Source organism: Volvox carteri (genome assembly GCF_000143455.1).
Source record: "Volvox carteri f. nagariensis unplaced genomic scaffold VOLCAscaffold_51, whole genome shotgun sequence".
Classification (NCBI taxonomy): domain Eukaryota; kingdom Viridiplantae; phylum Chlorophyta; class Chlorophyceae; order Chlamydomonadales; family Volvocaceae; genus Volvox; species Volvox carteri.
Window position 1 is genome coordinate 169,256 of NW_003307594.1, and position 26,193 is coordinate 195,448.

The 26,193-nt window shown below is 56.4% G+C and overlaps 4 protein-coding genes across 4 annotated transcripts; 1 reads left to right on the forward strand and 3 right to left on the reverse strand.

Moving 5' to 3' along the window:
* Nucleotides 1-3,807: 3,807 nt before the first annotated feature.
* Nucleotides 3,808-7,396, reverse strand: VOLCADRAFT_96287 (uncharacterized protein; the record flags this gene model as incomplete). Its single annotated transcript, XM_002955395.1, has 5 exons — nucleotides 3,808-4,874; nucleotides 5,428-5,619; nucleotides 5,760-5,849; nucleotides 6,109-6,247; nucleotides 7,070-7,396. 5 exons carry the CDS (start codon nucleotides 7,394-7,396, stop codon nucleotides 3,808-3,810), a joined length of 1,815 nt encoding a protein of 604 aa, XP_002955441.1.
* A 3,507-nt stretch (nucleotides 7,397-10,903) lies between these two features.
* Nucleotides 10,904-12,743, reverse strand: VOLCADRAFT_121420 (uncharacterized protein; the record flags this gene model as incomplete). Its single annotated transcript, XM_002955396.1, has 5 exons — nucleotides 12,345-12,743; nucleotides 11,990-12,069; nucleotides 11,642-11,730; nucleotides 11,328-11,432; nucleotides 10,904-11,103 (listed from the first exon to the last, which is right to left on the reverse strand). The coding sequence occupies exons 1-5, from the start codon at nucleotides 12,651-12,653 to the stop codon at nucleotides 10,904-10,906; spliced, it is 783 nt and encodes a 260-aa protein (XP_002955442.1). The 5' UTR covers nucleotides 12,654-12,743.
* A 3,889-nt stretch (nucleotides 12,744-16,632) lies between these two features.
* Nucleotides 16,633-22,894, reverse strand: VOLCADRAFT_119046 (uncharacterized protein; the record flags this gene model as incomplete). The annotated part of the gene is made up of 15 exons (XM_002955397.1): nucleotides 16,633-17,055; nucleotides 17,451-17,715; nucleotides 18,001-18,218; nucleotides 18,457-18,648; nucleotides 18,992-19,114; nucleotides 19,295-19,455; nucleotides 19,823-19,988; nucleotides 20,230-20,356; nucleotides 20,622-20,749; nucleotides 21,111-21,258; nucleotides 21,647-21,826; nucleotides 22,141-22,337; nucleotides 22,371-22,436; nucleotides 22,521-22,703; nucleotides 22,775-22,894. The coding sequence occupies 15 exons, from the start codon at nucleotides 22,892-22,894 to the stop codon at nucleotides 16,633-16,635; spliced, it is 2,697 nt and encodes an 898-aa protein (XP_002955443.1).
* Nucleotides 22,895-23,379: 485 nt separating this feature from the next.
* On the forward strand, nucleotides 23,380-26,095 carry VOLCADRAFT_65806 (uncharacterized protein; the record flags this gene model as incomplete). The annotated part of the gene is made up of 6 exons (XM_002955334.1): nucleotides 23,380-23,541; nucleotides 23,870-23,969; nucleotides 24,294-24,357; nucleotides 24,738-24,902; nucleotides 25,103-25,326; nucleotides 25,605-26,095. Coding segments are annotated over 6 exons (1,206 nt in total), but the record flags the coding sequence as incomplete, so codon positions are not given.
* Nucleotides 26,096-26,193: the final 98 nt, after the last annotated feature.

Below are 26,193 nucleotides of genomic sequence, written 5' to 3' on the forward strand. Positions count from 1 at the left end.
CGGTAGCAACGAGTTACAAGTTCCGCAGAAATGCAGGGGGCGTCCATAAAAGCCGGGGGGGAGGCCCTTGGACGGTCGATAACCATTATTATGCGCAGCGTGCGGCCGTTCCGCTCACCCGGGCTCCGCACGCCTGGCCTCCCTTCCCGACATCGGAGGGATGACTAACCACAGCTACAAGGGGGCTTCCGTCATAGTAGTACACATTTGGCGCCCTTGGAAGCTTCCATGTGCCCCTCCCGCGTGTTCACTCGGAGGCGCCCATATGCCGTTTCCATAGGCCGGGAACGATCCCGGCTGGTAACAATCCCGGCTTATGGTGGGTGGGTGGGTGTGTTTGCCTCTGGGGGGGATGGTCGGGCTTAGGGCTAGGTTCGGTAGGCGGGAGACCCCCGGATGAGCTGTTTGCTGTTGTAATAGGATGGTGGGAACAAGTACTTTTCTCTGCTAGGCGGGTTATTATTTCCCTGCATGGGTAATGACACAATGTGCACGCACCAACCCGATCAGATTCTGTCATTTCCCTGTTACTCCTCTTTAACCCCCTTCCAACTCGTGCTGTATGTGAGCCCTCTTCCACTGCCATATCCTGCCCCATGTATTCATATGGGTCAGCAGGTGAGACGGGTGGGCCAACAAGGCATGGGGGACTGACCGCAGAGCCCGCAGAGATATATGTGTGCGTGTGAGGCCCGAGCCAGCGGTATCTCAGCATCATATCCTAGCCCTGGACTGACTGAGTGCGAATCGCCAGGAACTATCATTTGGGTTAGTGACCTATGTATAGCCTCCTTCGGTGTGCATGTAAAGAACAATGTGACCCTCGATAAACCCATTTGGAACGTGTGCCTTTAAAATGCTAGCTAGCTCGTGTCACTCTGGTTCGCGTGCGCGAAGGCGAGCTCGAGGCTGGCTAGGTGCCATATCTTAACTGACAGTTTTCTACGTGAAGCGTTGAAAACTAAGGTTTTCTGCGAATACGGAGTGTCTTTGCCGTATGGCGTACGAGCCAGTGTGGCTCTTGTGTCGCAGCACGCGACAGTGTTGGCTAATTCGGGTTGTTCGTAGCTACGTTTGGGTGCTGCCGTGAAGCGGTTGGTCTGTAGGCCTTGGTGATCCGCTTCGTGGTAGTGTGCCCTCACCCGGCCCTACCCTTTCACGAAGACGTTCTTTCCTTGCGTGCAGGTACTTGTTTGTAACGTAGTCTTCGCATGAAAACCACTCGGCAATGCCCATGTTGGCATCGCAATCAAGGCGGCGCATTTCCGTTGACGGTTTCCCCCCTTCCTCCACTCGCCCTCGCGCTCGCCATCTCTCGCCACCAGGTGCAGCTTTGCACCGTCCAATAAGGCGTTTTTGGGGGCCACGTGTGGCATGATCGACATGTCAGGGTGAGAGCTGCCGCCACCCTACTGAAGCAGTCCTGTGCCATGTTACGGAGTTGAAGAAGTAGTCGGTGAAACAACGGGGCTCATAACCTGTTAAGACCAGCAAAGCGCCGGACCCCCGTTGGGTCCTATTACTGTGGCTACCATTCACTGGTATATGAGTGTCGGTCATTTCCAACACTACCAGCAGCACAGCAACAGCAATAATAGCAGCCACACCCAGAATAACGGACAACAGTCATCAACAACACCAACAGTACAATATCCGTTGCGTTGTATCTTCTCCTATTTGGGCTCCCGACCTCGTTCCTTAACATGATGATTCTGAAGGTGGGTCTGTATGTCTGTCCTTCTGTGAGTCAGTTACTTCCGTTATAGCTCGAGTCTTGGGCTTACCCCGGGTCATCCTTTACAGGGGCTTTGGGTAGACCACGACCTAAACAGCCGGCGCCTGCTGTGTGAGACATGATTTGCTTGCTCCCGTGACCATGCAAAGTGCCTGCGTGGGTTTGCGAAGTGCCGAGGGAGCTTTATACGCCGTGTGGGATCCACTTCCTGAGCTGCGCGCTCTTAGCGAGGTCTCTGCCGGCTCTCCCTGGAGTGCTCGCAATACTCTGTACATACATACGGACAGGTTCGCAAGCCGCAAGCTGAGCCAGTTACTACGTCTGCACAGATACCGAGGTCTATTCGTTGCCGTACTGGCACCATACGGTTTGTCAAGATATGGAATTCCCGGTAATGAAGTGAACACGTCTGTACTGATGTCTGTGGATGTCTGTGGTGCAGATTGTGTGTAAATGTACGCGGCACGTAAATGTAAGAATGTAATGTAATGTAATGTTACAGAGTGGGAGGCTTCTGGGCCGCTTTATCACATGTAAGAATGTACGTGATATGGGAGTATTTCCTTAAGAGCTGCCGCTGTGCATTTATAATGCGCTCGCTGTGCACACGCCGTTGTCCTCCTTGGTGATTAGATTATGAGGTTGTACGGCAGCTGGCACTGCTGAAAAGGCCTCTCAAGATGCTGCGAAGAGTGGAGCGCCTTAGCGCGTATTCATAGGCGTTATGTGTGCCGTGCTGTGTACCAGCTATTATGGGATATCAGGGGTGCGTGAAGTGATCGTTCTCCATTTGGATCGGCGACTGCTCGGGGTCCCCAGCAGAACAAGTGGACACTACTAATACATTCTTTGCAATACTCGTATGTTACGTTATCGTACACTTATTGCTGTCTCTACTCGCCGTGGACATGGAGCAGAGTTATTGTGGGCTGCCGTACGGCAGATCCGGTACGGCTTTTGAGATTACTGGACGAGCTTGTCGATGTGACGGGACTGCACGGTACGGAGCTGTTTCCGCGCTTCACGAACACCATATAAGGAAATTCTTGAGTACATTTGACGACGTTTGCACCTCCTAAGGATTTGCGTAACACAATCCTAACGGGTTAGGTCCATGGCACGAGGCTGGCTTTGCAAATGTAGCGTTCGAGTAGTAGTTTCAAGATTTCAAAGTCTTGTAGGCGGCCTGCAGCTGTCTTCTTACAGGATGTGAGCAGCTAGGGATGCAAAGCATAATCGTTTGCAGTTTCGCAACACACACGTTAATATCACACTCACCATCATGGTTCTTGTTATTTGGCCAACATGGTTGCGAATGTGAGGCAAACATGAGACAGCTTGTGTTCGACACGGACACGGGCCGGATCAGTCAAAATTTGGATTCAGAGCTTCCGCCCCCTACCTACCCCCCAACCTATAAGAACCCCATCCAGCAGCTTAATCGAATCCCCGCAATAGAGCCGCAACAAGACCTGCAACACAGGAGTGGAATTGCATGCAAACACAAAAACAACTAATGGAGCAACACACCTCACATCTCAATCCCCCTGTTGGTTGGAACAACATTTCTTTGGTGATGCATGGCCGAAACGTCACGCGAACGTCGCACGGCACAACCATCAAAATCCGGATTTCACTCTTCGCGCACTCTAGCGCACCCTGTCAGTTTCTGAGGACGTTTTTCCTGTACGCGCTGCCGTACAGTACGGCCAAAATGTGCCGCCCTTTGTACACTTGTCCTGGAATAAGCGTCTTAGAATCAGCGTTCCCATTACCACACACACATGAATCCACTGCTGCTCCTCGCACCACGGGGATGAAGCCCACCCACTGCCGACAAACATACAGACCTTTCAATCGCCCTTCTCCGCCTAGGCGGGGCGACCCCGGATCGAGGGCAGTTGCCCCCTCACCTCGTTAGCAATGAGGGGAAAACCCTAACTAAGCCGCCATAGCTTCCCCCCCGCATTAGGGGTATCCTCCAGTGACGTACACAGAGCAGACTTTGCCATCTGCCACGTCCCCCCCACTACACACTACACACACATACACATACACACGAATCGACCCACTCACACCCCAGCCAGGTCACGGGCGCTGGGCTCCCGTAGCATGTCGAGCAAGCGGGGGGGGAAGGGCGTCACGTACCGCGGCGGCGCGATGGTGGCCACCGCCGCCGCCGTCTCCTCCGCCGCACGCTCCAAGCCGTGTGGCCCCAGCACCTCACGCGCCGCCTCGTCCAAATCGGCAGGAACAGGCGGCAGCTTCGCAGCGGCGGCGGCGGCGGCGGCGGCGGCATGATCCACGTCAGCCGCCGCGCCGATAACACACTTGCCGCAGCTGCGGGGGCCGCCGCCCCGCGGAGACGACACCGCGTGGTTGTCGTACGTAGCAGCAGCAGCGGGTCCTGGCGGTGACGTCGCGGGGTCGTCAGCGTCGCGAATGACGGACGGCATGGCCGCGGCCGCGGCGGCGACCTCGGCGTCGTGTATCGCAGTGGCGGAGTCCGGCACCAGGCCGCCGTCAGCTGGCGCCGGCGGCGCATCCACGTCGGGGTCATCCCACGCCCAGTCAGCGGCACCGGCGAAGCACGACACGGCGGCCGCTCGCATGGAGCCCGGCGGCGGCGCGCCCGGCTTGTCGTACACGTAAGCGCCAGGTGAGCCAACCCGGCCGCCGTCGTCGTCAGCGGCGGCGACGTCCGCATCATCTGGTTGTGGTGTCCCTAGGGGAGCGATGACAGCTGACGTGGCGTTCAGTAGCAGCTGATACCCCGGCGGCACCCGTTCATTGACGTCAGCGTACGGAATGTCAACAGTACATTCCGCGGCGGCGCCGCCGTCCGCACTCTCGCCGTCGCCGCCACCATCGTACTGGTCCTCTTTGCGAATATTCTCGTGAGCGCCGATGGCCGCCGCCGCCTCCGGTGATGCCTGCAGGGCTGCGGCGTACGAACGCTGGACGTTTCCGTACACCGCCGCCATAGCGGCGGGGTCTCGTGCCGCTGCGGTAGCCTCCCGGGGGGTCACCTTGCTGGGGAACGCAGCGGGAAACTTGTCCTCACCCGTGCCGTACATTCCAGGGCCCTCCTGCTCTGGCAGTTCCGTTCGCGCCACGTCTGCCGCTGCCGCCCCAATCTCTATGTACGGCATGAGGTGGAGAATTACGCATCCTCAGGAGCTATGTGCCGATGGTGGTAACGCGAAGTACACCGAAGTACACGCGAAGTACAGAAGTTAATAAAAAAGCGGTTGTACATCCGTACATCCGTACATCCGTGTAACCGTACAGCCGCCCTCACTCTGGAATCCAGAACCCGGTGCAGGAGTTCATCATCGGATCTCGCAATGACGTCATGCTCAAGGCCCTGAGGACCCCCCCTCCCCCCCCTCCAGGTAACGATGGCCTCAAGAGGCCCCCAACCCGCACAGGCCCCTCTTAGCGCGGGCAGCTCGCAACCCCCCTACGGCCCTACGTGCCGTCACCCCTCCTCCCTCCTCATGTGCCGCCTCGGCCTCCGCCTCCGCCGCCAGCCAGGGGCCAGGACCCCCGCGTCGCATTACATTACATTCATAGAGTCTTCGAAACTCATCTATAGCTTCTAGAGCACTGGAGATACCAGATTCCCGTACACCCACCCGCCCCCAAGCAAACAGGCCCCCACCACCCCACCCACCCGCCCCCACACGCACCCTCCATTGCGCGCTCCAATGCAGTGGCGGCGGACACCAGGGCTGCCTCGCCCTCATCGCCCTCACCGCCCTCAGCACCGCCACCTCCACCGCTTCCAGCTGCTCTAGCCCGAGCCCGAGCCCGAGCCCGAGCCAGACTGCCCACGGACGCCATCGCCGCCGCCAGAAGCCTCTGGGCGCCCCCCGCTTGGCCTGAGGGTGGGGCGGGAGGTGGGGCGGGAGGTGGGGTCTGAGGGGGGCCAAATTCAGGTGCCTGTGCCCATCCTGCCCTCTTCCCCTCCCCCAATCTCTAATCTCCTCCCTTCCCCTCCTCTCCCCCCCCCCGCACTCACCCGTATGCGGTCTGAGGTCCAGACCGGCACTGGGTACCTTGGCCAGCCCCCCACTCGCCGTCTGAGTCAGCAAACCACCGCCAGTGGGACCTGCAGGACCAGTAGGGGCTGGTGACATCATGGCCCAGTGGCCCGTATATCGTACGTAGGTGGGGAGATGGGGAAAAGGGAGAAGGGGCAAAGCGAGATGTGTGTTGAGCTGGCATGGGGAGAGCCGGTTCAAGAGCAGCGAATGGCCGTTACGGTCGCTCGCCTTCCTTCCCCCTGCTGCTAATGGGCACTGATTGGCTACTCTTCCGAGTCTGCTGTGGCGGCGGCGGCAGCAGCAGCAGCAGCAGCAGCAGCTTACCAGCAGGCGGAGGCGTGGGCGGGAAAGACGAGGATGCGGGGGGCGGTATCGGCTCCGCCGCCGCTGCGGCACCGAAGGCGGTGGTCAGCCGGTGGGCCGCCAGCTCCAGGGCTCCCGCCACCCCCCGGGAGGGAGCGCCCTGGGAGGCCAGACGGGTAAGTACGGCAGCCGCGGCGCTGGCGGCGGAGGCTAAGTCCGACGGCGGCTTGGCGACCGCGCCGCTACAGGTGCCGTAGCCGCAGACGCCGGCGGTGGCGGTGGCGGTGGCGGTGGCGGTGGCGGTGGCGGTGGCGGTGGCGGTGGCGGTGGCGGTGGCGGAGGTGGCGGTGGCGGCCTGTGTGCGGGCGGCAGTACCGGGGCGGTATTCGCGGCAACCTGGGCTGTGTGACGTGACATGCTGCCTGGATGATGATTTGGAGAGGACGGCGTGCGTGGTGGTGGTACGAGCATTGACGGTGATTGAGGATATACCCGTGCATGGGGGTCAAGGAGGGGTGTATGTGTGTGTGTGTGTGTCTGTGTGTGTGTCTGTGTGTGTGTCTGTGTGTGTGTCTGTGTGTGTGTCTGTGTGTGTGTGTGTTAAACCAAATTAGCCAATCAGTCCTGACGTCCTTTGCCCAGGCCTCCCAACCCCTCTCCCCTCCCCTATCCCAGTTGGGCAACCACATTGGAAATATGTGGGACCCAGATGCCGTACACTCCGACATACTTGGAACAGCCTTAGTAACCCTTGCGGGCGCTCACGCCATCCCAATAAACATTCCCGTTCTTATTGGCCGAATGGAAAGCATTGTATCCTCGTACTCGTGCTTGGCCTCATCACCTGCTGTCGAGGTTCGGCCCAAGCCGTGTTCGTGTTCGCCCCAACCAGCGCCAACACCGCCATCGCAACCCCTACCTCCAGTCGTGTATGTGCAATATGGCGCCACCATAGGACCTTCACAGGACCGACACACCTTACCTCGTCCTCGTCCTTATGAAGAGGAATCTCTTCAGCTCGATTTTCAGCTTGATGTACAGAATTTAAATTCAGATCCAGCAAACGCGGTGGGGCGTCGAGGATGTCGCCCTCCTGAAATTCTCCCCCTTGAGCTGGGACAGGCGCTGCCGGCGCCAAATCGTCGGCGCCAAAGTCCAGCTGTCGAGCTCCTTTGACCAGTTCCGCTGCGGTGCCCTCGTACATCAGGTGTCGGCCAGGAAGCGGATTGAGAGCTGCGGTCAAAGCTGTGTCGCCGCGCCCGTCCTGATCCGCGTTAAACCTCACATCAGGGGCATCTCGCGGGGACATCTTGTCTGACGTATTTGAATTTTCCAGAGCTAAGGAATTTAAAAACTAGGGATGCCACAGTCAGGAGTTCAAACTAGGACGTTGACGAGCCGATTCTCCGAGAGTAAGTCAGGTTTCGGAAAGAGCCTTACGTCCAGGGACAAAACAATGGGGAAACAATTTTCCTTTTGATAATTCTTTATTCCTGAAGACTTGTTGAATTAGGCCCGAGCGCGCGCGAGGAGGGTCTCGTTGGACGCGTGCACGCTTCCGCTTGGACTGCTGTCGCTGCTGTTCGTCGGCTATAAGCTGGTAGGGACGCAAAAGATGGTCGCACAGTTCGCTACGTTTTCGTGGTCCGGGCCGATGTGCGCGGGAAAGGTGTGAAGGTTTTGCTGAGAGGGCTCAAAGGATCACGCTGCGGCACCAGGGGATTCCTTACTCGGTTTGCTCTGGGGATTATCGGTCATTCGGTCTTGTCCAAAAAAGAAAGAGAGCAAGATTTATATAATTTGCCTCCTGATGCACTGATGAAGACATTCCGCGCCGATGACTCAGGCTTGTTACTCGTATCCGCAATCGATGAGTGACTAATTACGCTAGCTTTGTGCCAACTGTGCAACTGTTTGGGGCCACGATATAGATACACGCAGGCAATCAAGGAGCATCAATGAAGCGCTCTTTTCCACATTAATGTCTCTATTTTGTTTGTTCTCATGTGCAGCAGAATGGCGACCCCTGGGTCTATGGATGAGTTTATTGGTCAATTGGTCCAGATTGGTCGAATTATTCACCCAGCCGTTCATACATGTACACAAACAAGACCCAGTTGACCATTCATTAGTTTGCTTGGCGCTCTTTGTGGCTTTCCCCTAATATTTGCCTAAGGTCAGCAGCAACATCTCGACAGATCTAACACGCCCGTTTGCTTCCTTGCCTGTCACCTCGTTTACACCAAAAAACCTGTAACACCAAGCAATAATGACACACATGACCCCGGAGCAAAAGGAGGAGATTGCGCAACAAAAGTTCGGCCGCACTTACGAAGAACTGGTAGGCGAGGCAGGTAGCTAACATTTACATTTTGCTGCCCCTTCGCAATCGCCACTCTACCTGGTGTATATAGATAGCTAAAGTCATCATGGGTGGCCATCATGAGCCTGTCGGATGGTATGTGTTGTAGGCTGCCGCTGCCGCTGCCGCTGCCGCTGCCGCTGCCGCTGCCGCTGCCGCTGCCGCTGCCGCTGCCGCTGCCGCGACGGCACAGCTTATTGCCCATAATAAGCAGCCCATTAATATCTTCGTTCAATACTTAAAACCGGCCCCTGCAAACGCTGCTGATGCAATCTTGGTGCTGGTGCTGTTGTTGCTGCGCGGCCCTCCTTGCCATCGCCTCCACTGACCCTTCAGGAGACTGACGAGAAGAAGGCTGTGGGTGGCCAGTTCAGGCAAGCGCATGCATGGGGTTGTTGAGGCATTCGGTGGCTGAGGGACAGAAGCGGCGAGGGTGGAATGGCGCATGCACCCAACAACGAACTTCGCGTAAAATGTACGGCAGAGTACGAGGGATCAGTTCCCGGGGTCCCTCATTCGGCTCCACTACATTCGCCAGCAGGGACGTACATCAGAAGGTGCATGCGCGCGCTCTAACCAAATTCGTGCCTGACCTGTCGGCGAGGCTGTGGTTTCCAGATAATGTATTGTTGCCCCCGGTCGACGCTCTGCCGCCGCAACTGCATCAACTGCATGCCCGGCCTCCGTGCACTTGGCCAAACACACAGGTCTCCTATCTTTGTCCTAGTACAGTATCTTCTCTCCGTTGAATCCGCGATGCGGCTTTACGCTCAAATCCTTCTTTTGCTGCTGCCAGATGTCTGCTATGTAAATGCCCGTGTGCCGTAGTGTGCCCGTAGTGCCGCTGCTACAGCCTTGATGCGCTGCTCCGGTGACTTGCATGTGCCCCTATATGTGCGCGGCTACTGCTCCTCTGCTCAACCGCTACTGCTACTGCTCCCTGTCCAGAGCCAATGAGCTCGGGCACGAGGGATACAGCGAGATGGGCAAGATGGGCGGCAAGAAGGGCGGCTACTCCACAGGCTATGCACACGATCCGGAAGTGCAGAAGAAGTACACAGACCGGACTGGCAATGAGACGGCCATGGAGTAGAGCTGTTGGCTAGAGAGGCCGTGCTGCTGGCGGCCTGGGATTTGTAGGAATAATGCCGCGCAGCCGAATGGCCGTGCAAAGTACGTTACAATGGCCGTGCAAAGTACGTCAGCAAGGCAGGAAGGCAGTAAGGCAGTAAGCTGAAGGGAACGGGCGCGGGGCCGGGTGTTGGGGGCGTTGACGGAAAATATAGGTTTCTTGGTTTGGAAGGTCGGTTTGTTGGTTACAAGGTTGGTGGGGAAGGTTGATCTGCCTTGTTCAGTAGCCACTTAACTGGATGGCGGATGGCGGATGACCAACTAACTGTTTCGGTTGCTCATTGGTTGTGTTAGAGTTGTTGGCTGACGTACTGGGGGCCGGATCTAGGCGTACGGCCCTTAATGCGAAAGGTATATCAGTCTGCCGGCGAAAGGTATATCAGTCTGCTTGCAACAGCGGCTCGCAATGGGGAAGCTTGAAATAGCGCGTTACATGTTTCACGGTGGACGCAAGGACGCGTCACTCGCAAAGCCTCTCTTTCTCTCTCTGGACTCCGTGATGAATGACGGTGAATGACGAGCGCCACGGATTCGATCGAGTCGAGCGCACTGCCCGCATAACCCACAAGGTGTGGAGCAGGACGGGGAGCCAAACAGCGCCAAACAACCAGAGACGTTTCCCATGGAGCCCTTTTTTTCCCTCCAGTGAGATGGGTAATAAATGAAAGAGGATACAAAGGCCTAGATGGGGTGTGAAGTTGTTGATGGATGAAGCAAGCGCTAAGGGGACTATTCCTGAGAGGAAGAGAAGTATGCCGCTGGGTTTCTTATGCAATTCGAGCCGCAACACTTGTACGGCTGGACGACTCCTTTGCAATCCTCCTTCCCGCATCTTTACCAACTCTAAACTGGTCACACAAAGAAGGAGCCGGGGCTCCCAGGTGTACTGCAGGGGCCATTTAAAAATGTACGTGCGCAACCTGCTGGAGATGGGTCATTTTTTATCGTGCACACTCACTTCTTCATTCATTTACGCAACCATCGCACACTTGAGCTTTAGTGTCCAATGAGATCGCTGGGCGAGTGTGACCCCTTCGCCTCAATTACCAACTGCCATCCACTGATCCAGCCAAGTATTGCGGTAAAACTCACGCAGGCCTCAATCGCAGGACAGCAATAACAGTATGAATAAATTTTCTAAATCACTCCAGCGGACTCCCGGGCCTGGGACGAGGAATTGCAAGCGGTCGGAGTTCTGTCTCAAAATCTGCACTGCTGAATGTTCTACCCTAGGCTTTATCAAAGAAACAAATCCTACCCTCCTACCCTCCCTGCGTAAAGGGAAGATTAAAGGCACAAACGGAGAAGTTGCGACATCAGCGTTTACGCTGCTGGGGCTGGGGAGGGACTGGGTGTAAGCTTCATGGGCGGCTTCCACTTCCGCGGCAGTGGTGGCGGCTTCCGCTTGGGTGGGGGCGGGGGCTTCTTCTTGACCGGTGGCTTCGAATTGGAAGGTGGGATAGAAGTGAGCGGAGGCGGGCTGGGGGTAGCCTCGGGCGACGGCGGGATGTCGGACTTCGGGCCTGGGGATGTTAAATGAAATGGCGGCGAGTGGAAAGAGGTGAAATGGACAGAACGTTTAGAGGGACATCAGACCCCAGCGAAACGGGCCAATCAAAGGATAATTCCACGTCGGCATGCGTCCGGCACGCATCTGAGGTGCCGCTACAGGTGTCTGTCCTTGTTACAAAAGCTTGCTACGGCACTTGTTGCTGCCGGTGCCTATTGCCGACCCTGGTTCACTCACAGCTTGCGGCGGCGCACGAGCTGTCCACAGTCAACGTAACGCTCGCCTGGGCCCAGGTGCCGGGATATCCCCGGGATGCGGACGTCACCCGGAAGTTGATATCAGCTGCGGAGAGGGGCGGGAAGCAGCGGGGCCCAGCACGTGGACATGCAGGACAGCCGGGGACAGATAAACATACGGGTTACGAGTTACGGTTGGTACAATGGAGTACGACAAGGGAGACCAGCGGCCAGTGATGGATATTTGGAGGTGACGAGCGAGTCCTCGCCCGTCTCACTATCCCCAGTCAGTGCGTGAGTCCATCACCACCTCACCTGAGGGGTTGCACGGCACAGCGTAGGTGGCGTTGAACAGCATTGCCGCCCGAGTTGATATCGACCCACCCCAGTCAACACGGTTGGGGCTGTATGGAGGTGCAGTAGAGCGGGAAACGAGGGCAGGGGGCCGGAACGGAAATTCAGCGGAATTTCGGAGACAGGCCGTGTGCCAACAGCTATGGAAGCCGCAGGAGGGAGCCCGTTAAATAATGATGACGGCGCTGTGTTCGAACGTGATCTTCTGGTTTGGACACATGTACATTGCATTTCCATGACGATCCGCAGTCCACGTACAGCAATGCACAGCCAAGCATATCGAATCACAGCAGCCGCTGTTGCACCCACCATCCCGGTGTTGTTGCTGGTGAGGTAAAGCGGCCTTCGGATGAAGACAGCAATACCAGGCTGGGGAGGGGGAAGGAGCCCTGGGGACGGTCGACATGTGTTTTGTGGATAGGATGTAATTCAGTACGCATTCTATAGATGGGTGGTTCCTGACTTCCCATAATTCCCATCCCGTCACAGTTGCGCATTGATGTGATATCTCGTCTTTCTTCGTTCATTGTGGAGGCAGAGGCAAAGACTTAAGCTGAGCAGCAGCCATTTGGCGACCAAGTACGACGTGTTGTCTTCAGGGCGACCAATCCGTATGAATGACCGTATCTACCGACTGCTGCACAGATTGAAGTTGTGTGCGCACCTTGAGGGCGTAGCTTGCGCCAGGACACAGGCTCGACACAAGGTCGCCGGCGGCGTTGCGGAACTCAAATGTGATGTCCGGATCCAGCCGAGGCGCGCCATGTGGGCTCTCCAACCAGAAACCGTCAACTTCCAGTTCCGGATAGGCGCGTTCCGGATGCGCATGGCAAAAATTGCCTTCAGGCATAACACCCTGGGACGGGTCCCACCAGTATTTGGGGTACCCATAAACTGCCGAGAGGAAGGCGAGCAAGGAAATTATAGCTGGAACTATGGCCCGAGCCTCTGGCACCATTATGGTTTTTGGCATTTCTCAGTAGCTGTGTGCGCAACGGTAAACTAACGTGTGCGCGCGCGCACTGCACGCATCTGATGGCTCAGCAGCGCAGCAATATCATGTGTTGACATTTACATAAATAGCATATTTGTTTTTCCATGATTTGTCTTTCCTGATGTAATGTTTTGGTACAACTTTAGTACCGGTGCAGTTACTTTGTCAAGCGAAGCGCTGTCTGGTGTTGCAACAAGCCTGCTGCTCATCATTCAGCGCGGAAGCTCATTCATGTTATTTGCGCTTATAGTCGTTTCAATATTCAACTCGTCGCGCTATGTGTATTTGTGTTAGTCGAAAAAGGAAAAGGACGACTCAACAAGCATAGGAGCACCGAAAGCATCCAAGAAATGGTAACACCGCTCAAAACATGAAAACATACCCCGTCAGAATGTGGGTTGTCAGAAGAATGCGGTCAAGCAAGTCCCATCTATCTATCCGTCCTTACGCAGCTTAAGCTTCTCAGAATGGGCCGTTGTTAGCTTCTTGAGAAATTCGCTTAAGATCACTATGGGACTGCATGTCAGTAACGACTTCAGTGCGTTACCCCGTTTGTGACGTAAAGGCCATCTCCTATCTATCCGGGGCGTCGGACAACGAAGCAGCATTCGGAACCTATCGTCCGGAAGGCGACCCTAATCATCTACGACACGTTCTGACACTCCTGTCAGGGCATTCAGATTATGTCATATACCGGTATACCTGACGGCGTAGGCGTGCAATGATGAACGTACGTACTGACGGAGCCTTACAGAATCAGATGTTGGCATTTAAAGTCGTAGGAGGAAAAATAATAGTGCCGCGACAATTTTGTGCCAAATCATTACAGGCCACGAGCTCAACATATGTGATTGCTTCTCCCCCATTTCGCCCCGCAGCAAACAACTCGTTATTCGACCCATATTAACACATTTCCCACCCACCATAAGCATCTCGAGACATGTGCGCAGTCCTGGGAAGTCGGCGCGGCTGAGACAAGGTACGGGGAAGGCTAGGCCTAGGGCTTCGTGGGCAGTAAGTCACCACCGTGGCTGTCCCGGGCTTCGTGCTTCACAAACGCGTGCATGCGGGCGCGTGGTACTGGCACGTTTCCCTTTGGTATAGATGCAGGGCAGTAGCGGCCGTGCCGCATACAGGCGCTTTGTTTAACAATCGGCAGGATCACGGGTGCTACTAGGCCGGGAAAAGCCTGAAGATTGTGGAAGTCATACCATTCTGAGGCGTTGAAATGTTGGGCCTTGGTCGAGAAATTTGAAATCCAGGCGACTACGGGCGACGACGAATTCCCTCAGGTACAGCCTACAGCACGAGAAAAATCCCGACGATATCAAGTTGCCCTCATCTGATTCCACGGCGTCTGGGCTGGAGCACCTGAACAGTTTCAGTGTCGAAGGAATTTCCGGAAGTACGGCAATCCAAAAAAAATCAAGCTATTTGCGCATCAATAAAGACCACGACCCACCACACCCTGCCATTCCATTCCGGACTTGCCGCAATCTTCTATAAGGATTTGTCACCACACGTAATCCAGTGAGCCGATTGCCTGGCAAGCTTTTGATCTTCGCGCGCTTACGTTGGCGGCGTTAAAGATCTTTCAGAAGCCATGACTGCCGGCGATGCAAGCCACGATGCCAAGGAGGATATGTCTCGGCTGCTGATGGGCCGCAGCTTCGATTCGCTGAAGCCGCACGAGAAGGGTGCAGTGCTGGGTGCTCTCAGGTGCGTCCGGGAACTACTCGGCCAATACGCAAGGGCGAAGGGAGGGTGAAGGATGTTGTATTGACGCCTCTGGACGGCGCCGCCATGCAACTGCAAGCGACGCGAGACCTGAACCTACCTGTGCGTTTGATCATCTTACTATGCGTCTTGCTTTGCAAATAGCTTTAACCCGGGGTAGGAGCTTCCTTTCTGTTTTGGACTATTGATTGTGTATGCAGCGGGTAATAAAATTATTTCGCCTGGAATCCGCAGGAAGCACGCTGGCCACGAGGCCGAGGCACGCGGCAAAGCAGGCATACCAAGTCCGAAGTAAGTGAAAGGGGTGATAGCGAAAAAGGATGTCGTGCCCAGCTTTGACGCAAAGAGACGTGAGTAACTGGGCTGTTGCCACGTCATAACGTAGCCTCGACCCGTCGGATGCCCTGCGGCGCGACGGCCGGCAGAACGCGGTAGCATAATCCGTTCCTGCTACCATTATTATTTAACCATTTCATTACGCCCATGAACGTTAGAGAGATGTTAAGGCGATTTTTGTCCTTTCCAGTGCATTTGCATTTCATGGCTGACTTGCTGGGGGGCCCGGACCATACAATTATTATGCTGCATACTTGCTTCCCACGCAGCGACATGCCACGACCGCAGCACATGGGCAAGATCATCCGCTGAGGGCTGCTGGGCTCTTGGAGAGGGTCCCCGGCTCCCCTTGGAGCTGTTAGGCAGCAACGCACGGCATGAGAGATTCCTAGCAAAGCGAGATCGCACCGAAATTGTGGTGATGTCGAGCGCTTGGGCTTCGAGAAGGGAGGAGCAGGAAGGCAGATGAATAGGGTTGTGCTTGGCAGTTGCAAATAATCAAGATGTTGCACGCAAGGAAAATGCGCGAAGTTGTTTCTGGCTTAAAGGATCAGCACTGCATTAGGTAACGCATTCACCCTCTGCCGATGAGGTTAGTGGTGCGTGGGTTGCGTTAGTTAGGTAAGGCACGCCGTCGTGGCACACGAATAGCATTGTAGGTCAGTCGGAACATTTGTAACGACATCAGCATCATATTAAATAGTACCAGCAGTTCCAGGTCCAAGCTACGAACGATGGTGCCTACCTTTTAACGGCATCCTAGGGTTAAGAGACATGCATGGCATTTCAGGGTTTGCGCTCTTGCAAGAAACTGCCGAAAGGATGCTGACCTTTCGCTTAAGGGATCAACAGCCAAACCTAACAGGGAAGTGATTGCTAGGCTAGCGCTACATTGCGAAGAGACTTCTCACAGACCGTGTGCAGAATTCTTATTTGTATCTTACAACGCTTTACACTCGTCCGATTCGTTGGTCAGTTCGAAAAGGGGGGATTTATCCGCCCTTGCATGCGTCACCACTTAATCATGGAAGAGTCCTAATAGTCGTCGCTACGAGGGTAGCTCTCCTAGCCACCACACACGCGGGTGGCCTTGCAGCCTGCAACGGCGGACTTCTACCTGCCCCACAAACGCCTGAAGTCGTGTGTCATACGGATGCACACCCAAATCGCACTCACGCAGGTCAACTCCCGCTGGCGGTTAGAGGTTTGCAGGATCCGCACAACAGCGGCGCTGCTGCAGAGCCAGAGGGCGTCACATAATAAGCTTCATGTCTTCTTTGCACTGCAGAACCTACATTACGACAGTCGTCGTGGGCCCCTAAATCACAGCAGCATGCACGCGCGAATATCCTTGCGATACCCGGGCTACATGAAAGCATCACATGCGTTCGTTCCGTGGTTTAATGCTATTCCTGCATTCCTGCAACCCACCTATCCCTTGAGCACGCTTGCGAACACTCCGTCCCCTTTATGAAAAACACTGGGAATTGCTCTACAGGCGGCGCAGGACTGCCCACGCCCCGCCTCGGTATGAAATTATGTGTGCGCACCTGTCAGTACGGTGTCACGCCGTCCGCTTCAGTCACGCATAATGCACTTTCGAGTCACAATCTGCGCTGCGTTAACTACAGGCCTCCACAACCCATTGGCCGGAGGACCAACCGCAGCGGCGCTGCACGCCCGTCGCCGTGCTGACAGCCCCCAGCATGATGACGTAGGTTATGTTTTGGCAAAGTGTGGTTTGGGCCATGGGCCTCGGCAATTTCCCCCATCTAGACTCCTCCCCCTCCACTCCGGATCAGATGCAACACCGACTTACCCCATGCTACAGAAAGCACCTCGATTCTGCTGCGTCATTAACCCGTCCCACCGCTCCCGCTCCCCCTTACTTAGACACGCCGCGTCCCGCAGGCCCCGCCCCTAGCCGCGTCGACGCAGCCCCACCGCCCGTAGTGGCGCCGCCACCTGTCCGTGCCACGCCCGTTCGGTTGTGTAAACCCGCCGGCATCTGGCTGCTGCGAGTAGAGGCCCGCTCGTCGAGGTCCCCAGGGCCGCCGGGCCCCACACCCGCGGCCGATCGTGCCGCCGTCTTGTGTGCGATGACGTTAATCTCATTCAGCAGCGATCGGCCCAGATCGTCTAGCTTGGCCCCTAGCGAACCGGGCGGATCAGGTGCCGCTGGATCTAGGCCAATGTCCGCCTCCGAGACCATCTTGTGGCCGCGACGGCCCTTCTTTCGCCCGCCTGTGGGCGCGTCGTCGTCATCATCGTAAACGCCCATGCCTTGAAGGAGCTTCATGGGATTGATCTGTGGTCCAGCGAAAGGAGCGCGCGGCGAACAACACACATGCAGCGGCAGGGCGGCTTGTTCAGTGAGCGCGTCGGCGAGTTGGTTAAAGGGCGGGTTGGAGACAGCGAACCCGGACGGCATGCGGGATGAAGGGTCGATGAGGAGGGAGAGTGGCACCGTGAAGGCCACGGAGGGATGCGCGGATGGGTAGGAGTGCGACAAAACGGGGCCTGCGTGGGATTTTTCCTCAAGGCCACCAGCCGATGCCGTGGGATCCTGCAAGCTGTCGTGCCAGCAAAGTTGTGGCGCGGCAGGAATGCCTTCACGCTTAGTCTTAAAAGCATCCCTCCCTGTGCCGCGCTGCTTCCGCTGCGCCCGCCAACGTTTCACCCTCAGAATCCCCTCCTCCTCACATCAGTAAGGGCCTTGGGCATCTCCAGTGGATGCGCCTTCTCGTACTCGGACACAAAGTGCTCCTCATCGTCATCGTACTCGAGCAGCAGCATGTTGGGCGTGGCGCCACCCTCGCCGCCGTTCCCTCCCGCGGCGCCGCCGGCCGCCTTGCGGTCCTTTGGCCGGAACCACAGGCGCAGGGACTTGTCCCAGGAGGCGGTCACGTAGGTATCGCAGTCCTTGACATAGCCGATGCCCCGGATGACGTCCGTGTGGCCTGCATATCTGCGCCAGAGGGACAGTAAGGGGAGTTCAAAAAGTTAACCCAGGTTAGAGAGGATGGCTTTGAAGGCAGGTCATACCAAAGGCCCTTGCGGCACCCTGACAGCACGTGTTATATTTCGCCAGGCCTCCTGTAACACCCCGCACACCGGCTCCATGAGCCTGGTGTCATAGCGACCTTACGTACATGAGGCATTACAGGCATGGCCTTGCGTGCTCGGCCGACGCTCCAGGGAACGCCAAGCTGTGCCGTTCCGTAGCCCAACCACCCAACCCAGGGGCCCATACCTTGCCAGCGGCATGGGGTCATCCAGGTCGTACACGAAGGCCGCGCGGTTGAGCATCGCCGCCACAAGCAACCTATTTGTGTTATCCACGTAAATGCACTGTACGCTGCCGCCCGTGTAGGTAAACTGCTGCAGCTTGTGCCCCTCGGGGCTCCACAGCCGGATGGTGTCATCGTCAGCTGCCGTCACCCAGCAATGCCGGAACTGCACCCACCGAACCTGCGACGAGGAGTGTGTGTGTGTGTGGATTTTCGCACGGTGCGGCCACCGTTGTTTGCACGAGTGGTTCTGGCAGTTTGCGGTGAGTGCGGTGGGGGTTTTGAGGAGAAGCGCAACCAACGCGCCCTGGTTTGCATTGTGAACATGGGCCCTCAGTAGGGCTCAAGGAAACCAGGCTCTCGACCCCCAAGTTTCCGTCCCTCGTCCCACAAGCCCGCGGGCCCCACTCCGGCTCCACCTGTGTCACTTCCGGCACGTCTCGGTTGGCCTGCTGGATGGTCTCCAGCACAATTCCCGTCGCAGTGGGCGCCAGGTCAGATTTGGTGAGCCAGTTCATGTTCGTCTTGGGGGCCCAGTTTGAGGAAGCGGGGTCCTCCTCTCCGTTAGCGTCCGGCCCGTCCGCGTGGTCCAAGCTCAGCACGTGCTTTACCTGAGAACATCGAGCAGCGGAAGGCGAGGAGGCATCACACGGCCGAGGCTTCAGGCGTGTAATGCGATCCATAGGTTTGGGGCCCGTGAACTGGAATAGTGGCCTTAGTCCGCCGCGATGGACAGATCTGCTTCACGGATCCAATCCTTTCGTATGCTTTGAGGCTGTGCCGTTGGTCGTAGTGGCTACGGCGGGCACAAACTGGTGAGAAGTCGGAGCCATACACCATGACCTCCCTTTCTAAACCTCCAAGGGGCAGTCGGCAGCGGCTGCGTGCTGGCCGCAGCATGTCAACTTCGCCGGAGCTAGAGAAACCTTATCCCACGCGGCATGGACCACCTACCTGCGCTGGCTTCCGGACACTCCAAATCTTGACCTTGTTACCCATGCCGCACGTGGCCAACTCATCGCGCTCCTCCGAGTATTCAAGGCACTGAAGTGGAGTGTCGTGCGCGTTGAAGACGCACTGCGGCAGCAAATCATCGGAAACAGCAAACGTGCGCGCGTTACAGGCGCCAAGGTCGGATAACCAAGGTGCGGTTCCTTGTATAGCAAGAGCTTCTTCCATAACGGCTTCTCGGCACTTAGACTAGACGTGAGGCCCCGAGCCCTAGCTAGTCCCGCCCTCAGTCCTCTCCCTTCTCACCGCCACCGGCTTCATGGTAGTGAGATCCCAGATCCGCAGCGTCTTGTCGAATGACGCGGACGCCAGCAAGTTGTTCCGCAGCAGTGCTAGACCCGAGATGCGGCCCTCGTGGTCGGTGAAGTCCGTGGGCAACGGTACATCGTTGTAAGTGGGAACCACACCTGAGGGCAGGTGCCAATGACACACCAGAGCGCAGCGACCACGGATGAACCCGTGAAGGGCAGTGTCCAGCCGGACACCCTGCCAGACTCTAAAAACGCTCCCATGGTCCATGCGTCTACTCACCAGCCATACCTGGAGAACACAACAAATACTGACAAAAAGAGATGGAGAGATTCAACAGACAAGCGGGGGCCCGTATCACCAGCCGTATAAGGAATATCACGCAAGTAACCATCGTTCCATTCTCTTGTTTACCCGTCCATCCACACGTTCACCGATGCCCCAGCAAGCTAGTCGGCCCCACACAGCCAGCCAAGTACACAGCTATCAACCATCCAGCCAGCTGGCCAGCTACCCAGGCCTTACTGTGTAGATAGTGCAGGTGGATGGTATTGTCCTCGCTGCCGGTGATGAGGCAATTGAGCGAGGGCGAGTAGACCATGCAGTAGATGTTCTTGCTGTGCAACTGCCACTCCTCCATGCACACATATACGTCGCAGTTCTGCTCCGCATCCAGCTGCCATCGGAGCACCTGCGGGTCAGGGCGAAAAAGGGAGTAAGATAATGACGCAAACCCAAATAGGCCCACCAGACATGAAAAGCGTTGAGGGTTCGCGGGATCCGGGTTCCGGGTTCGTGAGTGCCAAGCAGCTGCGAGAGCTGCGCCGAAAGCGGGAAGCGGCTCGCAGTCAGTCTCCTCTGTGCCCGGTTTGCTTAAATCCCTCCCACCCTCCCTCCCAGGCTGTCATTGAGGCAATTTGCACAATGCGCACCTTTCCATCCGCACCACATGAGAAGATCTCGTCCGGCGGCGTCTCCTCGTCCTCGTCATCAGGCCGCTCCTTGGCCGGTGTCACCACTATGACCCCCTCCACCCAGTCTTCGTGCTTGCGAAATGTCCTGGAAAGCCAGAAGCAGGGAGTGGACTGGTATCTGCTTGTGCAAAAGGCCCGCCCGTGCATAGCGCGTGCGGCACGGACAATGCCCCGGCCAGGATACGGTCCCCCGTTCTCCCCCAGCTGCCCTGCTGAATACATTTTTCCACCACCAACATTAAGAGCATTGACCCACCCAGTTACACGCGCATAGAAGTCCGCCACAGCTGCTGCAGCATGCCCAGCATCCACATGGCCCTGCATGTAGCAAACCCCCCGCTACCCCCTACCTGTACGCCCCCATGTGGTTGTACTGCCACATGATGAGCTGTCGCTGCTTGGACGCCCCCAGCAACATATCGGTGCCCATGGGAGCGTACATGTATTCCACGTTGTAGCGATCCAAGCCGCTGCTTTCCTGGGGTTGGAGGTCAAAGAGCGGAGAGGCTCAAAGAGGGACGTACAGTGTCATCTCCTTATCCTCTTTCTCCCTCCCTTTGCAGCGGACATGCACCTGCCATACAGCTTCTCCGTATGTTCACCCTTGCAGTCGCATCACCAAGCCAGGGTATCTCCAGACGTGCGCCATCCGTGCCGGGTAAGATGCGACGGTCCATCTCTGGGCAGATGTCCAACGGTCCATCTCTGGGCAGAACCCAGTTGCAAATATCGCGGTGCCGGTGAAACCCTGTCATTCTTACATCCTCGGCTAGAAGGCTCCCGGGGATCTACAATGAGTTTCACCAGGCACCCCCTCGGGCATCAGAAACATCACCTACCTGCACGTACTGCGTGACGTTAGCAGGAGCGCGCGGGTCGTAAGCCACGAGGCGACCGAACCGGCCGCTAGCCCAGTACATGTTGGTAGACGGCACATACGCCACCGCTACAGGCTGGTCGTTAATGGACTCGAATTTGTCTAACAACCTGCCGGAAATGGATGCCAAGCCGGACAGCCAGCCAGGAGCCTTAGGGTCCATAAAGCATGTGGTCCAGGACCTCTGGCACCGCCTGATACCTTGGGTTGTGCTAACGGCATCACCCACACAAATGATTCTCGTTCGCGGCCGAACCCAGCGCGCCAAGGGACCTAATGGAGAAAGGACTTTGTGGTTCTAGCTCATCCCGCCCTCGCTGCGCAGCGACGGCGCATTAAGACCCAGGCCACACGACATCCACACACCACTCGGCTCAGTCACCCATCTACCCGGCCGCGTTTGACCCACATCGTCCTTTTCTCTGAAGCTTAGGGCCTCCGGCAGGAATGCGGATGACCCCAAAAGCTCCCCCGCGCACGCTGCGGCAGCTCACCCACCTGCCCTCCATGCTCCAGACCTTCATGGAGCCGTCGATGGACCCAGTGAGGATTGAGTTGGTGTACGTGTCGTACGCCATGGACACAATGGCTGCAGTGTGGCACTTTTTTACGCGCTGGAACGCCTCCTTTGGCTTATCCAATTTGTCGTACTCAAACATGCACATACATTTATCGTACCTGCGTTTTGAAAATGCAGCAATCAGGCAGGCGGGAGTTATACGCCTGTAGTCTTAGAGGGCCGACCTATTTGCTAAAACCCGCCTTGGGACCAGATCCCTTGCGAGGGACACACCACCAGCGGCTGGTGCTCAGTGTTCAATTGGGAGGGTAAGAGTATGGGCGGGTATAATCCAGTATTTTCATGGCAGAGCAGCTTCAGCCGGCGATCCGCTTTTTAATACATCCTGTGCTGATGCGACCATGATACTGTCCCTGCTCGTTTGTGGACGTTGGTTAATGGGACCCTCACTTTATACATCTTTAGGACTTACCCTCCTGTGACAATTTTTCCCGTTTCTGTGATAATCATGCAGGAGACGACGTCCGTGTGGCAGAACTCCGGGCCACGGAAGGGGGGATAGAGCCGCTTCAGGATTTGCGGAGGGTCTAACGCCACCGTCGTGTCCTTAAGCCCCGAAGCCACGGACCTCTGCTGCTGCGTGGTCTTGCGGGCTTCTAGCAGGTCCACCTTGAACAGCAGAACGACGGCATTACCGCCAACCGCAAGGTATCGGCGCTTGCTGTCCCACGCTAACGAAAACAACGGTCCGATATCCGCCGATGCCATCTGCACCCGAGGTACGGACGGCTTGTCAAGCGACCCGAACTATGGACACCGACGCTATACTTGGTGGACAAAGTCTCGACTGACATGTGACGACATCCCCCCAGCCCTTGCCTGCAAAAGCACGCCTTTATCTGTCCATATCCCAATTGTGTTGTCTATGGAAGAAGAAAATAGCAGTTTGCAGGTGCTGGAGTACGCCAGGCACGTCACAGCTCCTTTGTGGCCACCTTGGGTGCGTATTAGCGCACCGGTCTTCGCGTCCCACACCTATAGTCGACGAGTTTCGTTGATCAGATACCAAATACGCCGACTGAAATACAACGGGTAATTTTGCTCACCCGGATGACCTTGTCGCCATCCGCGGAACTATAGAGCTCCTTCAGGACGCGGTTGTATGCAATGCTGCTAACAGGAGACTCATGAGCCTCCTCCACAACTTTGATTATTTCCATCGCCATTTCGCCTTCCTGTGTTTTCAGGGGCCCTGAGGCAAAACTGCATGGGCTGACTTTTACATAGAGCAGATAGCAGAGCGTGGCTCCACGCTGTATATAAAAAACGCTTCTGCTGCCCACAGCCTACAAGCAGTTTTTAGGCCTTCCTGACAGTTGGACTTGGTAGTGGAACCAATGTTGCGTACGGCAATTCCTCTCCTGCTGTCTTGTGCTCGACATAAGCCTGCGAGACATATTGTGTGGAATACTAAAGTTTGTCGACAATCATGAAGTTGCGTTCAAACTGCCATCCTCAAATTGTGAGGCAGCCTCCCCGGCACCTTAATTGGGGGAAGTACAAGAATGAGTACTTGGGTATATCGCAACGTGAAACTGGTATGCCTCCAAATGGCTTTCACTCGTGGATTTACCTGCGAAGGCAAGACGGGTGTGGGCGGGCGTTCGACAAGATTATTGGAACTGTCGAGAGTTTAGCATTATAACGCTGCAGGCTAGCCAATTTGGTTCCAGACGATTCTCGGAGCTTGATATGCCCCTTCACTGGTGGCGTTACCTGCATGGAACTTGACAAAACAGAGGACCGCTTTCTGTTAGCGGCGGCCGCCGACACGACTATCGCGTTATATGACACCCATGTAGGCTCTGAAAAGGTATGGCGTCACCATAAGTTTCATTGGCTTGACGGCCTCCACGACAATAACTGCACTACCTGGCCCATGGGTCATTAAAAAGGCGTTCGTTATCCCCGAACGCTGTCTTAAGCTGCCTTTTAAACACCTTCACTACAAGAAAAGCTGAGTTTGCTTCAAGGCTTACAAGCCATGTACGCGCAATTTTCCGCGTATCATTCTTGTGGCGTGGCGTGGCGTGTTCGGTCGACCTACAGAGTCAGGCGCAGTTAACTTCAAACCGTTAACTTCAAACGTTAAACAGGCGTTGTACCATGTGGTGTCGCATACCCACTATATCGCCCTGCAGGCGACCACGCTCATCGCACCCTTATTCTCATGTAGGGGCCGTCACAACAACGCTGAGCGGGGCCACAAGTATTTGATTAGCTCCGTGGCATGGTATCCTGGTGGGTCCAGGAGTCCCGAGTCACAAATTCTTGGGAATTCCATCTGCAATGGCATCGTTCTAGGGAAGAAGTAGCGTATCTGCTTGAGCTTCTTACCCGCTTACGCTTGCAGTGTCGTGCTCCCCCCACCGCGGCAGAGGGCGGGTGTTTGCGATCTCTTGCACCTCTTAACTTTCTCGTAAAAGGTCTACGTTGTGTGCCTGAACACCACTGTCTGCCTACTTGTATTGTGCGAGTCAAAGGAGCTGCACAGCCTCATTTTTCCACGTGGCAATGTGTGCCTTCGATGCAGCGATTGGGACGCTGACCCCCTTGCACTCGCAGTGGATACCGGGCTATTCGTAACTGGCTCATACGACTGCACCGCCAAGGTGTGGGATACCAACGAGTGAGTAACAAAGAGAAACAGCATCTTGAAACGGAAGTTGGATCCACGCCGCCCGGCCCCAAGGGTCATATCTTGCATGGCAGCCACTTGGAGAGCGGCCACTGAGTACATATGCGACAGCTAAAGGTGGTCAGAGGGGTGTGTGACAGGAGCAATTCGCATCGTGCCGCTTCTGCCGGCACTGTCCCAGCGGCAATGCTTGGCTGCTAGTGCGAGCATCGCTTCGAGTGTGTCCCTCCCTTGCTTATACGGTTCCTCAGTTAACATTGCGCCAGAGGCTCGTGTTTATAATTATGCGGATGACATGTGGACTGAGATGGGGCCGCGTGATGCGCAGCTTTTTCCATAACATCCGCATTCCCCATGTTGCCGGGATGCAGAGTGCAGGTGGTGAACACTTTCCAGCTACCCAAGAAGGTAACGGCAGTGGCCATGTCGCTAGTGGCGACCTCACACACCCTCATTGCAAGCGGCTGCGAGGACGCGCACGTACGGCTGTGCGACCTCACGTCAGGCGCCGTCACCCACGTTTTCTCGGGGCACAGGTGCGGCTGCCCCGCCCGGGCTCACGAAGCGTGGTGGACTAGCTGATTTAGATCATCGTCTGACGGATCTCAATCATGGCTGGAGGCAAGGATGGCTGAAAGCAAGGCTCAGGAGCAGTGAAGGATTTCTAGGGGAAACATTTCGATAAGGCGCGCATTCATATGTATTGTTCGTCCACTGTCCTCGGCTCGTCTTGCAGGGATTCGGTATGGTGCGTGGCGTGGTCCACCAGCAGCGAGTACGAGGTTCTATCTGGAGATGGGGCCGGCCAGATCCGGCTATGGGACATCCGCCGGTCGGGCTGTCGGGCCGTGTTTGACCAATACTGCACGCAGCGACTCGACCGGGCGCGGTCCATGGAGGAAGATGTACCGCCGCCTCCTGTATCGCCCGCCAAGAAGCCACGGCGCAGTGGATCCTCAGGTGGGTCTATGGGACGCACCGGAGGCGTGCCACCACCACAACCACCATGATGGCGATAGTCGGGAATTTGGGATTGTTGGGTGCAGCGCAGGTCCAGGCGTGCGGCATGGCTTTTCGCATCAAGGCATTAGTCTGGGGCCTCGAAATGCGCATTTGCACGTCCGCTGGTGGTGCCCACGGCCGAGCTTCTGATGCAGGACTTGTTCTTGATGCGCCGGCAACTCACGGTTTTGGTTGGACCCTGACATCTGATGCCGTCCGCTGTGTCCCGCTGTCAGGGCCCATGCATACTGCTAAATCGGCACCAGCGCTGCTTTCAGCCGAGCCAGTGCCATCTTCGTTCCGCATGAAGGAGACGGCGGTCCGTGCGCACAGCGGCGCAGTGACCTGCCTGTTGCCCTGCCCTGACAGCGTAAACCTCATCTCAGCCGGCACGGACAGCCGCATGCGGTTGTGGGATGCACAGTACCGATACAACAAGTTGGTGGGCTATGAGGGAACTTATAATCGTGCCTTGCGGGCGCGGCAGGTAGCTGTAACGGACGACGCGCGCGTTGTATTTTATCCAACTGGGACTTCCGTGAACGTGTATGAGGTAGAAACTGGTCGTATGCTAGCGAGTGTTCAGGGAGCTCATACCGAAACGATAAATTGCTGTGCATACAACCCTTCCCTGCGTGAGCTTTATAGCGGGGGTAATGACTGTAAGCTGCGCGTATGGTCGATGCGCGCTGATTCCCATGGGTGTGTTGATGATGACGTGGGCTGATTGGCATCAGGAGGTAAAGCTTCTAACCAGACGTAAGGTATGCCTAAACGCTGGTAGACCCATGAACCATGATGACAGGTAGACGCCTCAATGATATG